At 37.5% G+C, this 14,669-nt stretch overlaps 1 protein-coding gene across 1 annotated transcript; it reads right to left on the reverse strand.

The window, feature by feature from the left end:
* Positions 1-12,674: 12,674 nt before the first annotated feature.
* On the reverse strand, positions 12,675-13,175 carry LOC139870430 (uncharacterized). Its single transcript, XM_071858241.1, has one exon. It carries the CDS (start codon positions 13,173-13,175, stop codon positions 12,675-12,677), a length of 501 nt encoding a protein of 166 aa, XP_071714342.1.
* Positions 13,176-14,669: the final 1,494 nt, after the last annotated feature.

Consider the following 14,669-nt stretch of genomic DNA (forward strand, 5'->3'; position numbering starts at 1 on the left):
GATCATCTCGCATCCTAGGCATACGTCTAATCTTAGCACATGACATGTACATAGTTCAAGCTTAAAACATTAGCATAGATGTGTGTTCAAGATTACACATAACATGGACATCGTCCAAGCTTACACTTAACATGGATATAAATCCAAGCTTACTCTTAACATGGACCCCGTCCAAGCTTACACTTAACATGGATATAAATCCAAGCTTATCACGTGATATGGACATAGACATAAAGTCTAAGCTTTACACCTTAACATAGACACAAAGTCTAAGCTTTTCGCCTTATAATAGACATGAAGTCTAAGCTTTGCACTTTGACATAGACGAAAAGTCTAAGATTTACCTAGTGAACTTAATCGCCACCCTCTTGCACGGATGCAATCCGGGAGCATTAAGTCACCCATATCATCCTATCTCGTATTCAAAAACAACCACAAGTACACTTCTATAATTAAACTCAAAAACATAGAATAATCATAAACATCTCTTTTACATAACTTATGATCATGGATTCCATGATCACCCTTGACCCGCCCATATTACCCCCATTTAACTCACCTTCGCCACTTGTCGATTTGCATCCAAGTTTGTTTCCTTTCCTTGATTAGCACCTAATACACAAAATGCTAATCTTGTCATTTCGCATTAATCATACTTTTCCTTTAATCTTTATAATCATAACTAGATTAATCTTAACTAATTAACCTCATTTCATGCGCAACATAACTTTACTAGTCTTTAACCTTCTAAATCTCCTTTTTACCATTAATAACTACTATATTATTTCATTACTCATCATAAACTCCTTATCCATAACATTTCTTGTTAAATTACAATTTTCACTTTCATTGAAGCATTTTATCAAACACCTTATGTGCACAAAACCATATTTACCTATTTCATTACACATATAATCATCTTCTTCCCCATGCACAATCTTTTAACTAGTATTATGCATATTCATGTATCATAATACTATAAAACTAATATTTATACATAAACATAACATAAACCCATCATAATCTACTCTTATACTTTCATTTCATTAACAAAACCCATTTAGACATACACCATAGCAATTAAATCCGAAATTCACTAACTCAACTCATAAAACATCCATTACATCATGATCTAAGCATAAACTAAACATAAGCTTCAATAATTTCAAGTGTACTAGTTTTACCTCAACTTCTTCTTAAGAATTCAAACTTGAAAAACATGAAGAAAAGGATGTTGATGATGATCTTCTTACTTCTTTGTACTACTAGCATCCTTGATTGTAGACTTACTTGATTGTTATAGGGTTAGATCACTAATTGAAAACCCTAATTTCTCCCATCTCTTTCTCTCCCGTTCTTTCTTTCTTTCTTTCTTGGACTTTCTCCCCAAAATGAACTAGAAGCTTCATGACTACTTTAATACTTATAAACTTTCATTAGTTGGCAACTTAGGTCCCTCCCCACCAAAACATAGTTTAGGTGGTCCTTAACACTAACTAACCATCTCATTTCATACTTTGCATGATTAGTCCTTGCCAATATTTAACTAACAAATTCTTGAATTGTCTATTTTATTTTGCTAGTTAAATACTTAAACATAACGAATCACTAATAAATTCTCATAAAATATTATCTTAAAATTTTGGGATGTTACACCTAACCTGGCTATTTGTAAAACCGGCTATTTCTTTTTATAACACAGCGAAAGTCTTAGTTAATAAAACACCACATTAATTACATTATTACAAAAGCTTAAGTTTAACTTTCACAAATGGTGTTACTTTATTACAAACACAGTTACAAATGTCCACATCAGAGTTGCTAGTCAAACATGTCTTCTACATCAAGTTTCGATCCCATCTACAGTACCTAAACCTGCAGGGGGAGGAATGTGGGGGATTAGCGCACCGCTAAGTGAATGGAATCTATCTACAGATTAAGCTTAAGCAATCCCTCATACGACAGTCAACTAACATGCTTACAACCATCAAGCATACAAACAACGACAATATGAGGCTCAGCGGCTTGTACGGGCACACAACTCCTAGCTGATCGAACTAGAGTCTACCGATAGTCCTTCCTACCAAGTCTCTGCATAACTATTCAAACGCAACACATGCGTTCTTCTATGCTATACTAACAGACTGTAGGACTTGGACTCAACCTCCTTTGGAATGGTTGACCTCACATGAACTTCAACCGCCCTAGGCATGGTTGAAAGCCCCCAACCGCCCTATGCATGGCTGGTGTCAACCACAGTGCACATATACAATATATATAGCTCACATAGCATGCAACTATCTATCTATCATGGCAATCACTACACTACACAAGGTAATCAGAGTAATCCACAGTAGCATGATTTGCTACTTAAACTCTATCCGAAGATAGACCCACTCACCAATTATCAGCAACGGCTCAGATTCTAACTACTGAGCTTTCTCTTTATCCTTTCCACCTGAGAATAAACATAACCAAGTCAGTAATCATGTCTTGATATAATCTCAGCAACAAGACAATGGCATCAATATATAAACAATTTAACACTTAACCACCTGACCAGTCAACCGTACGAGTGACACTCACCCACACGTTTGAGAAACCTCAACAGTGCGGTTGACACCTCACTCGTACGTTTAGTCCTTGGCCAAATATCTAATTAGACAACAGTAGATCTGTACGGTTGACTACACGAGTGACATATGACTCGTACGAGTCACATCTCAACCGTACAATCCAACTTTCCAATATACAAGTTCAAGTAGTCACTCACTCGTGCGGTTCACCATGCGGTTGACCGCCTCAACCGTACGAGTGAAAGCTCACTCGTACGAGTGAAGACTCACTTATACGAGTGACAAGGAACATCAATAACAACATGTAATAACATTTTCCAACCTATATTCATCATATATTCAATCATTCATAAGCCTATATCAAGAATTCAACCCATAATAACATATTAACGCATGCACACTAGACACACACGCTAATATCTCTATTTCTGACCCAAATACATTCTGATATAGCTTCTAAAAAGTTTACCATTGGAAAGGATTTTTATTACGATTCCAACGATACTTGATTCATCAAAAGTGGAGTTACGGTTTGAAAGTTATGACCAAAACAAGTTTCCACAAATCTGACCCTGTGCTCACAGGTGCGGCTGAGGCCTCACTCATGCGAGTGAGTCCTCACACGTGTGGTTGACCCTCAAAAGTGTTGTCACTCGTACGGGTGACCTGTCACACGTGTGGGAGCTGAAGAACAGCTCCAGCACGCTGTGTTTCGCGTTTTTGACCCAAAAACTCAATTTTTGCAAGTTCTAACACCAAAACAACTTCAAAAACATCATATAAACTATATAACAACTATTTCTAACATCAATTAAGCATAACAAACATATAATCATAAGATTCAAGCTCAATTTCATCAAAAACCCACTTTGCACCGCAAACCCAATTTCTAAGAATTAACACACGAATTCAAGTAAACAAACCTGGATTAATGATCACAAAGATGATATGAATCAATCCTTAAAGGCTTACAATCCAATTCTAGCTTGGATTAATTTAGGGTTTGAGAGGAAATAAAGTTAGGTACGTACTTGTTTTGAGATAATTCTAGAAATGAGAAGATAGAAGCAGTTTACACTCTTAAGTGGGTATTAAAACCCATACCCTACAACACACGGGTATTTATCAGTTATCTGATATCTTTCGTACCTCGTTAGAAGGCCCTAACGGAGTCCAAATTAAACAAACGAACCATTTCTGTGACCCTTGTCACAAACTGGTCTTAACCAACTAATCAAATAATAATAAATATATTATTAAAATAAAAGCATATTTAAACACAAATATAAACCTAAGGGCAATTAAGTAATCTTACTTCTAACCCCAGTTTCAGTCTGTTACACTATTACTTCTTCCGCACAAAACTCAATTTTCTTGAAGAAAGGTGTTCCTACGGTAACAACAGAGGAAATGGATGTCTTGTTTGATAGTCTTTATGCTCCTCAATGGAATTCAAATGTTCAAACCGTACCGGTTACACCATCACAGTCAACTACTGTGGAGACTCAATCAAGTCTTTTTGATGAAGATACAACGCCAACTGATTTTCCCGTTGCTTCTTCATCCTCCCTCCCACCTCCAGATATAGATAATCTTGAACCAATTCAAGATTCATCAGTTAATACAACTCCAGTTGTTTCTCCAGATACTCAAATGAATCCATTAGATGGCGTTACATCAGATCAAGCGGATCAAGGCTCAATGTCAACAACGGTTGATGTTCCAACGGATAACACTGATGTACAACCTCTTCCACATAACAACCGATGGACTAAAAGTTATCCAATTGATCTTATCATTGGGATGCATCTGCTCCAGTCTCAACTCGAAGGGAAACTCGGAATATGTGTCTATACACTGCCTTTCTTAGTAAGATTGAACCAACAACGGTTGCTCAAGCTTTACTAGATCCGAAATGGGTAGTAGCAATGCAAGAAGAGATCTGTCAATTTGATCGTTTAAAAGTATGGCGATTAGTTCCAAGACCAACGAGTCAACGACCTATAGCGGTTAAGTGGATTTTTAAGAACAAGAAGGATTTTGATGGAATTGTGGTTCAAAATAAGGCACGTCTTTTGGCCAAGGGATATCGACAACAAGAGGGTATTGATTATGATGAAACGTTTGCTTCGGTTGCTAGGATTGAGGCTATTCATATTTTCCTTGCATTTGCTTCTTATGTGAAGTTCACGGTGTTTCAAATGGATATCAAAAATGCTTTTCTAAACGGTCATCTTCAAGAGGAAGTTTATGTTGATCAACCAGAAGGCTTTGTCGATCCCATTCATCCAAACCACGTCTACTACTTGGAGAAAGCTTTATATGGTCTGAAGCAAGCACCGCGTGCATGGTACAAGACCTTGACAAAGTATTTGTTGGACAATGGCTTCTCTCGTGGAACGATTGATACAACGCTATTCATCCGTAAAAACCACGGTCACATTCTCTTGGTTCAAATTTACGTTGATGATATTATTTTTGGTTCCACGTCCCCGGCCTTATGCAAAGAATTTGGTGACCTTATGGCCAACAAATTCGAAATGAGCATGCTTGACCAGTTAAATTTCTTCTTGGGGTTACAAGTAAAACAATTACCAAATGGGATTTTTATCAGTCAAACAAAGTATATCAATGATATGCTATAACATTTTAAAATGACTGATTTAAAACCAATGACAACCCCAATGAGAACTCTACTGGATGCTGATGCTAATGGGGAACCCTTTGACGTTACGCTTTATCGAAGCATGGTTGGTTCTTTAATGTATCTGACTGCAAGTCGACCAGACATTACACTTGATGTAACTGTCTATGCCCGCTTTCAGTACAACCCTAAGAAATCTCACTCCAAAGCAGTTGTTAGGATTTTTCAGTACCTTAAAGGTACACCTAACCTTGGGATCTGGTATCCTCATGGATCCGATTTCAATCTCACTGCTTATACTGATGCGGATCATGGCGGTTGCCAAGTTGATAGAAAAAGCACATCTGGATCAATTCAGATGTTGGGGAATAGGCTAATTGGTTGGTCATCCAAAAAGCAGAACTGCGTGTCTTTATCAACAGCTGAGTCTGAGTACATTGCTGCAGCTCACTGTTGTTCACAAGTTTTGTGGATGCAAACTCAACTTTTGGACTATGGCTTTAAGATTTCTAAGACCCCAAATTACTGTGATTCATAAAGTGTTATTGCAATTACGTGCAACCCGGTCCATCATTCTAAGACTAAACACATTGATATTCGTTATCATTTCATTAAGGACCATGTAGAAAAAGGCGATGTAGAGTTATACTTTGTGCCTACCAAAGTGCAATTAACTGATAAGTTCACTAAGTCCTTAGATGAACTTAGGCTAAAGTTCTTGATCAAAGAGATTGGCATGGTAGAGTATAGTGCTTGACATTCCTCATATCTGTTGGGACTTATACTTGGGATCTTGTATTTAGGGGGAGTAGATACATTCTAGGGGGAGCAACTACTTCTTATGCTTTAGATAATATCTTTCAAGGGGGAGCTTTACTTTTAGAATACTGTTAACTTCCTGGGATTAAATTTCAATAGTTACGAAAGGGGGAGATAACTCATTGATATCATATTTCAAGGGGAGTTAACTCATTTTCTTGGGAATATATCAAAATTGTGATTTACTTTCTTGTATATCACATTTTGAGGGGGAGAAAAAGGGAGAAAATGAAAAGAAAATTGTTTTTCAAAAGTGAATTTCATAAATTCTTTGTTTTTATCTGAAATAATTCACTAAGGCTTGTATACATCTCAGTATGCAACCCGTTTTAACAATTAGTATCACTGAAGATTTGTATTTTGTACATAATTCAAATTTTTTTTAAATACAAATCTTGTTTTGATAATATTCATAAAAATTGGAAAAGATAAAATCCAAAAAGATTTGAATTTAAATGAATAAATGCTAATTTTAGCATTATACCGAATCTGACAACCAACAGTACAGATTCGGTAAGTTTAAAATTTTCAACAATTGTCTCATAAATATTTTTCATCAAAAATGTGATAATCTTGAATGATTTTTGATAAAGATTTGTCAAAGTTTGAAGTGCAATGTGTCTAAATTTGAAAATGGACTGCATTCGGTACTTAAGGCCCATTCGATAAAGCCCATTTCTTTAAAACATTCGGTATCTATAAATAGCAGGGTCAAAGTTAAACTTTCTTTTACTTTTATCTAATTGCATACCGAATCTGATAAAACCTACCGAGTCTGCCTAATCTACCGAATCCGTCTCTCTGTATCTTTAAATCTTTGGTATATTCTTGTTTTAATTGAATTTAAGTATCACATGTTGTAGATCTGAGATAATTGAACATTTATAAACCAGAAAATCAAGCAAATAACATGATTGTGACACTTAATTTTGAAAAATGTTACTTATACCGAATCTGAGTCGTATTTCTTACTTCTTTGATTAAACTCATCTGATTTGGTTGATTAACATGAAATCTTGTCAAATCCATGTTAAATTAGTTGATCTATCAATTGACCGAGTCTGATTACATGTTTAATTGAGTATTTGATAGATTATGTACATACCGAATGTGTTCTTGCTACAGTACCGAGTTTGTTCAAGTCATTGACATGTTTTTCTGATTTTGTTTGAGTTGTTAATTGATTGTGACTATGTTTTTGCATGATATAAGACTGAATATGCATTTTTGGGTGATAATATGTGATTTTTGAAGATACCGAATCTGTTTTTGGAATTATACCGAATCTGTAATTTGGTACCTTCAAAATATGATATTTTCAACTTGATAAATCTTACATACTTTATTTAAGTCTTTGGTATGAAAACTCAAGCTTATTTGGTTACATAATCTCAAGTTTTCATGAGGAAGCCTGAAGATCCTCCTAAAATCAGCCTTGGTTATGTTGGAGCAAGATTCTGTTGATGTCATCAATCTTTGATCTTGGTTATGTTGGAGCAAACAATGTTCCACCGGCTAAGTTTCAAAAGAAATACCTGCACTCAAGGTGGTATGTGAGCTTCTCAATCATCAACAGATGCTTGCTGATGACAAGAAGTGGATCTGACAGCTTGACTGTGCGAAAGTGTTCTACTCTTTCATAAGAGTAGAGACTCCTGATTATGCAGAACTATTATGGGATTTGGTTCAGGCTCAAGTTGATAAGCCAAGGGGTTCATACATCCCTTGTGAAAGGTTTTTCTGTATCTTTATCCATGATGCTATCACTGCTTGCAGAAAATGCAAATATATTTGTCCCAGGTACACATGGATTACAGATGAAAAGATTTAGGGAGCTGAAGATGAATACCCCGATGGTATCTGACAATCAATTCACTGCGCCGATTCCAATTTGGCTTGTGGGGCTAGCTGCACCCCAAGACGTTAGAATGCGTTCTTATTTTGAGGCCGTAGGAATACCTCTTCCGAACCCGGCACAACAAGAACAAGTTGAACCCGCCGTGGTTCCAGCCCCAGAGGTTGTAGAGGAACCTGTAGTACAACCACCCGGGCCAGCTAATCCTCCACTTAGGGTGAACCTCAAACGTTCTAGGGCAGCACATCAAGCTTAACCCGTGAGGATTAGGGAACCTAGTTCATCTAGGATTGAACCAACCCTTTCAACAACACCCGAAGTGAGCAGTAACACTGATTCTTCAGCAACTGAGTCATCTCCTGAACATTCTCCTAAAAGAACTCGATTTATGCCCGATGAGATGATTCAGACTCTGCCAACCCAACGAGTAACTAGATCTAGGACTTCGACACCTATCGTTCTCCAAACAGTTACTCCAACCGTTGGTGATACAGATCAAGACCTAGAGCCAATTAGATCACCCTCACCCATCTCCGTATCACATCCAATAATAACAGTAAGCCCTATGCTAAATGAAGCGCAAGCTTCGGTAGGCAGGAGAGCTAAACGCACGGATGGTAAAAAGACCAGTAAGCCCATCCAATCTAAATAGGACTTAATAATAAATCTTACACAGTAAGATGCTTCGGCATCTAAGGAAGTAAAGTCTTCCTCTGCAGTAAAGTCTGCGTTAACTCAATCGATTGAGGAAACTCAATCATTGAAGTCCAGAATGGCCGAAGGGGAGCCGGAAAATCTTGAAAAGGCACCCTGCGTATCGGCTAGAAATCCTCCTGTACCTCAACGTACAACAGGGTCTCGAGGTCCGGCTTATCTTGATGAGGGAGATCTGCCGCGTCCTATGGAAACGAGTCAACATGACAATCCTTCGGGATATTTATCAGACTTCCAGCAGACTGATCCCTTGGTTCATGAACATGATCCATTGCTTCAAACCACTTCTCTTCTAGATTCTGAATCTCAGGGTCTGGAGGAAGAGTCGTTAACTAAAAGAGATGTACCACCTCATGGTATATCAATGATTTCAGGAGTCGGAGATAGCAATATCTCTGTGAAATCTAAACCAACGGGTAGTTCTACTACTTTGTCAGAGTTCCATGAGACTTAAGTCATGGAGGCGGATGCTTCAAAAGAAACTTAGCCGGTGACAACTCCGGTTGTTGCCCAACCTCCATCAGAAGGGGATATCACGAATCTGACTAGTAGTATGTACAGCCCTACATATAAGAATAATACCGCACAAACATCCTTACCTGCCCTCACGGCAAATCAAACACTTCCACCGACATTGCTTCCAACCGATGCTGCTATTCCTATTGTCATTTTACCACCATCACCCTCGCATTCACCAAATTTATATGATGCTTTGGAGCAAGAATATTTCAGTCGTATCTTTTCTCGAGTTAATCTTGATGTTCTTCGACGCACTTCGCTTCAAGCATTGTTTCGCACTCGAGTACGATATCCACTTACTTCCTGCTCTTCTGCAATAGGTCCTCACCGTGATAATGAGCATGACAATTATGATCCTCAGAATAGTCATGAGGGGGAGATAGGAGTTGATGGAGATTATCTAATGGTGGACATTTCAACTAAGGGTGGTGGTGTGAGGTCTTCATCAGCTTCTCAAGCTCAACAGGTTCAGACGGTATCAGAAATGATTTCTACTCACGATGAAATTGATGATAAGGAGCCTGAGCAAGTTATTATTCCAATTGTACATTCAGAGGCTGATGGTGGACCGGTAGATGAGGATTTGAACTTAAGTGATTTTTATCTTGAAGAAACAGATGATGATGGGTTTGTCATTCTAAGCAAATTATCTTCAGTATCTTCAATCCCGGAAAATGTAGAGATTATAGATGAAGGGAATCCTGATCCAGTAACTTAAAGTGATGATGAAATGGATTCTTCTGATGACGATGAAGACAGTCTTTATGTTAATCCAAATGATGATGATAACTTTGACCATATTGAAGATGATAATGTTCCAACCGATGATGCGACAAATCCTACTGATCATTCATCGAATTCTACATCTTCATCGAGTTCAAATCCAACAAATGCTAATGAAAGCTCAACTTCTGGTACATCTACATCAAGTGAAATAGTGAATTCCAGATTCAAATACAAGCATGGTATATTCTTTAAGAATCGGGAAAAAAGATTGTTATTGGGAGTTGAACATGATTTCATAACTTTGTGAAACACATTCATCGAGGAGAATGCTTACAAGATCTTCCGCATTAATGAAAGACCAAGGAGTAAAAGATTTACTTATATAGGTTCACGATTGCTTCCAGCAAGTGAAAGAAAATGGTATGAGTTTATGTGGAGGAAACACATCAACAAAGATGATGATGACTTGTGACTTCAAAGAAAATATCGTATTTCAGAAGTGTTGAATATTACTCTAGTCGGAGTAGAGATAAGCGAGAAAAAAGACGTCATCAGTCAGTTCCACGTAATTAGAGAAGATGAGAAGAAATACAAGTTCACAGAAGCAGATTATCATAATCTAGATATGCTTGATATCATTCACATCTACAACTACCTCTGTATCATCACCATTCGACCTTTTGCTAAGGCTCAACCTTTGGAAGCTGTGAAAAGATACATGATGGAGACAATCGAACTGATGAGACGTGAAGATTTTCAAATTGGTCTCGAAGCTAATAGGAAAAAGATTCGAATAACCTGTCCGAATCAATACACAGAGGGACTAAAGGATATGAGAATGTTTCAAATGCAATTCGAACCCGAAGGGTTTGTATTTGTGAATTCTCAGAAAGAAAAAGTGTTCATCAGCACTGATGAGTTGAACAAATACTCAGATGGTACACTCATGGCTGCACTGAAGTATCTTAAAATTCATCAAAGCAAGTTTGATGACATTGACATGAAAATGGGTCTTGGAGAGTTTCTAAAGCATATCAGAGATCGTCTGAAGCTCCGGATCCGTACAAGACAGTTTGAGATTCTTTGTGGCCAGAGAAAGAGAAGGTATTTCAAAGAAATGGATGAATATCCATTACATGAGGGAGATCCAAGAAAAGCGAGGGGCGTCTGGAAACCTTCTAATCAGATTTCAGAAAATCAATTAGAAGTTTTGAAACCAGATGGCACACGATGGAAACTAACGTTTGGACCTCTCAAGATTACTAAATAGGATTATATTGTAAAGTTCACATTTACCACTAAGGGGGAGATTGTTAGGACCCCGAAGTTGTACAGTGTTAATGTGAAATAAGCTTAAGTGATGGTTCCTTAGAAGAGATCTATATAAGGAACCTAAGTAGTCCTAATTAGATAGCCATTGCATTGTAACTGAGTTCTAGAAGCTGTGGAATGTAAATCTTGTTAATTCTCTCTAATACTGAATCTCCTTCACACCTACCGAATCTCATTCTAACTTGTCTTTTCTTCTAATCTCAACATGATCTGACCTATCACATACAAGCATGAAAGACTGATTCAAAGCAAGATAATCATGACAACCTATCAATTAAACATTAACAACATCAATTAATACTCCAATTTGGCTCAGAATTAAAAACCCCCAAATTGGATGAACCCTAGAAATTCAAAGTTGAAATCGATGTAACTAATCATGCAAATCATGTTAATAAACATCAATGTAGTCTAGATTCATCAACAATTTGACCATCAACATCATTGATCAAGCACAATCTATAAATTAAGCATAAAGAGAAAAATAGTAAAAATTAAAATGATAGATTCTTACTTTTCCCATGTTGAATGATAAAGATTTGCAAGAAATTAGATGAAATTTGAAGTTTAGGGTTGATTAGGGATGAGATAGCGCCGCACTTGGAGTGAAAACTTGAGTTGGGTGTGAAAAAGTGATGTTTTGGTCGTGCAGATTTCTTAAGTAGCCAGGTGCAACAGCGCCGCTTTTGGTACAAGAGCGCCGCTCCTGGCAAAAGGGAAACGTCACTCTAGGCGAAATAAAAGTGCTGCTTTTAAAAATAAAAGCGTCGTTCTTGGCTACTGTCCATTTTTGGTCTCAAAACACAGGTTAAAGCATCACTCTTGAAGCAGAAGTGTCGCTCTTGAAGATGAAAAGCACCGTTCCTAGGACAAAAGTGCCGCTTTCGTACCTGATTGCAGTTTTTCCAGTTTCAAGTCCATTTTGACCCATTCACAAACTATTTTTGCCGTTTTACGGTTTTACCCATATGCATGAAATGCAAAAACATAAAAATGAAACTACGAAAGTAATATCATACAATTCTAAATGAAATGCAACGAAAAGAAAATCTATATACACAATTGTGAAAAGTTTTTAACGAGTCTATCACCCGACTCCCCTCCCCTTTAGACTTCAACTAATCCCGGGGTGGTAAACTTCCCCTTCTTTAAGCTAAGGGAAACATTTTCATTACTACAACCACTTTAAATTGACATTAACCATTCATTCATTATGTTGGTTTCATTGATCAACTTTTTAAGTTTTACTTTTTCACGTTTTGACAAGTTTGACACTAGGTGTTTTCTCAAATGTTCGTCTTTTTGGATGAAGCCCGATGCACCCGCCCAAATAATTTTCTCAGGGACTTGTCAACAATGTCATTTTGATCTTTGGGTTTACCTTGAGTTCCCTTGGTCAATCCCACACCACCTTTAGTTGGTAACCAACTTGCTTTGTGCTTGTGATGCATTGCATACTAGCAATAACTTGTCGTATGGTCAACGGTATTTATGGTGCTTTAACACGTTTGGTTCGTATTCTCATGCATTTCCCTTTATCCCTAAGAGTCAGTTTTCCGATTCTAAAGTCAAAGAAAGAATTCGCAGTTGCCAAAAATGGCCTTCCCAAAACAAGGGGTACAACCGGATCTTCCTTTATATCAACAATGACAAAATCAATTGGAAATTCCATATCCCCCACCTTAACAATTAAGTCCTCGGCAATCCCAACACTAGAGCTAATTGATTGATCAATTATTTTCACTCCCATTGTAGTGGGCGAAAGGTCCCCTAGGCCTAACCTTTTATAAACGGAGTAGGACATGAAGTTGATACTTGCCCCCGAGTCGGCTAAAGATGTAAGCAGCTCCGACCCGTTCACATTACATGGGATAAGGAAAGGTCCGGGATCACCCATTTTTGGTGGTAGGTTACATTTCTTTAAAATCCCATCACACTGCTTTTTCAATAAAGCGGTGGATGCTAGTTCAACATCTCCCTTTTTGGCCATAAGTGTCTTCAAAAATTTTCCATAGTTGGGCATATTCTCAAGCACCTCTGCCAAGGGGAGTTTAACATAAATGCTCTCATTATCGGTTAAAGTTGACTTACAATACACATCATTTAGATGTGTAGGAGGTAATGGTTGAGGATGTGAGACCGGTGTCTAGTTTTTCTCCTCGGTTGATGTAGCAAGAACCTCGACCTCATTCGTTTGCTCCTTTATATTCAACAAAGTTTCGACCTTTTTCTCTTTCTCAACCTTTCCCAATTTAATTCGCTCAAATTCACCCTTTTGTTCCTTGCATGTCGACTCGAAAGCCTCCATGGACATTACACTTTTAACTTGATACGGAATAAACATTGCATCGTCCGAATCTTTCGAAAACTTGAATACCCCATAATGTATCGTATCAATTTCCAACGCTTCATCGAAATCAAATTTGTCCCCTTCAACGTCAAACATGAAAACTTGAGGATATTCGGTTTGATCTTCTTCGGTTGAATCAATCGAGTTCACTTGAGCATAAGTATTGTTTGAATTTGATGAACTTGCTTGATTATGGGTTGGGTTGGTAGTGTTCTTCTCAATAGGAATGACTCTCGTGTTATTGTTGTTTTGGTTTTTGTTGTTGATGTTGTTGTTGTTTGGGTTAACTTGAGTGTTTGACGGTAAAGTTCCTTGTGCTCTTTTGACAACTTGATTTGAAAGTCTCCCAATGGTGCTCTCAAGGTTTTGGAATGAGGCTTGTTGGTTTCATATTTGTTGCTTCAAAAGTTCATTCTCTTTTGATAAGAAAGCTTCGGTTGATTCTACCTTCTTGATGTAGTTTTGCATGAGTTCTTCTAAACTTTTCGAAGGTTGGGATTGTTGAATGTTTTGTTGAGGTTGTTGATTGTAACCTTGGTTATTTTATGGTTGAATATAACCTTGGTTGTTTTGATAATTCGAATTGGCTTGGTTGTTATAAGTTGTTGATTGTTGTAAGGTTGTTGGTTTTGATATTGAAAGTTGTTGTATTGGTTTTGGTTGTAGTTTAACCTTGGTTTCGGTTTTGGTTTATGAATCCGGGTGGTGTATTGGTTTGGGTGTTGAATGACACTTGTTTTTTATTAGGATTGTAGTAGCCTTGGTTCGATGTTCCTCCCAGTTGATTGTTTTAATTACTCACGTAGTTCACATGAGCATCCGAATTCATGGGAATGTCATCTAGATCAACATGATTGCATTGAGTAATTTGAGGACAATTCTTTGTGAGATGTGGACCCTCGCATCGTTGACAACCCACTTGCATTGCGACTATCGTTTGTTGAATCTTTTTCAACTCTTTACCTTACGTTTGAAATTGATTGTTCGAGCTTGCAAGCGTCACTTGCCCATTATCACTCTCAATTTGTGCTACACTTTTCCTTGTCAAATCTCGCGGTGAAGTTTCCCATTCGTATGTGTTGACCGAGATGTCTTCCAATAAGATTTCGGCCGCATTTGGTGATTTATACATAA

This window comes from Rutidosis leptorrhynchoides, chromosome 10, assembly GCF_046630445.1.
Source record: "Rutidosis leptorrhynchoides isolate AG116_Rl617_1_P2 chromosome 10, CSIRO_AGI_Rlap_v1, whole genome shotgun sequence".
Lineage (NCBI taxonomy): Eukaryota > Viridiplantae > Streptophyta > Magnoliopsida > Asterales > Asteraceae > Rutidosis > Rutidosis leptorrhynchoides.

Bases quoted from the DNA above. Each gene is read 5' to 3' on its own strand.
- LOC139870430 (XM_071858241.1), bottom strand. From the start codon at position 13,175: ATGGCCAAAAAGGGAGATGTTGAACTAGCATCCACCGCTTTATTGAAA.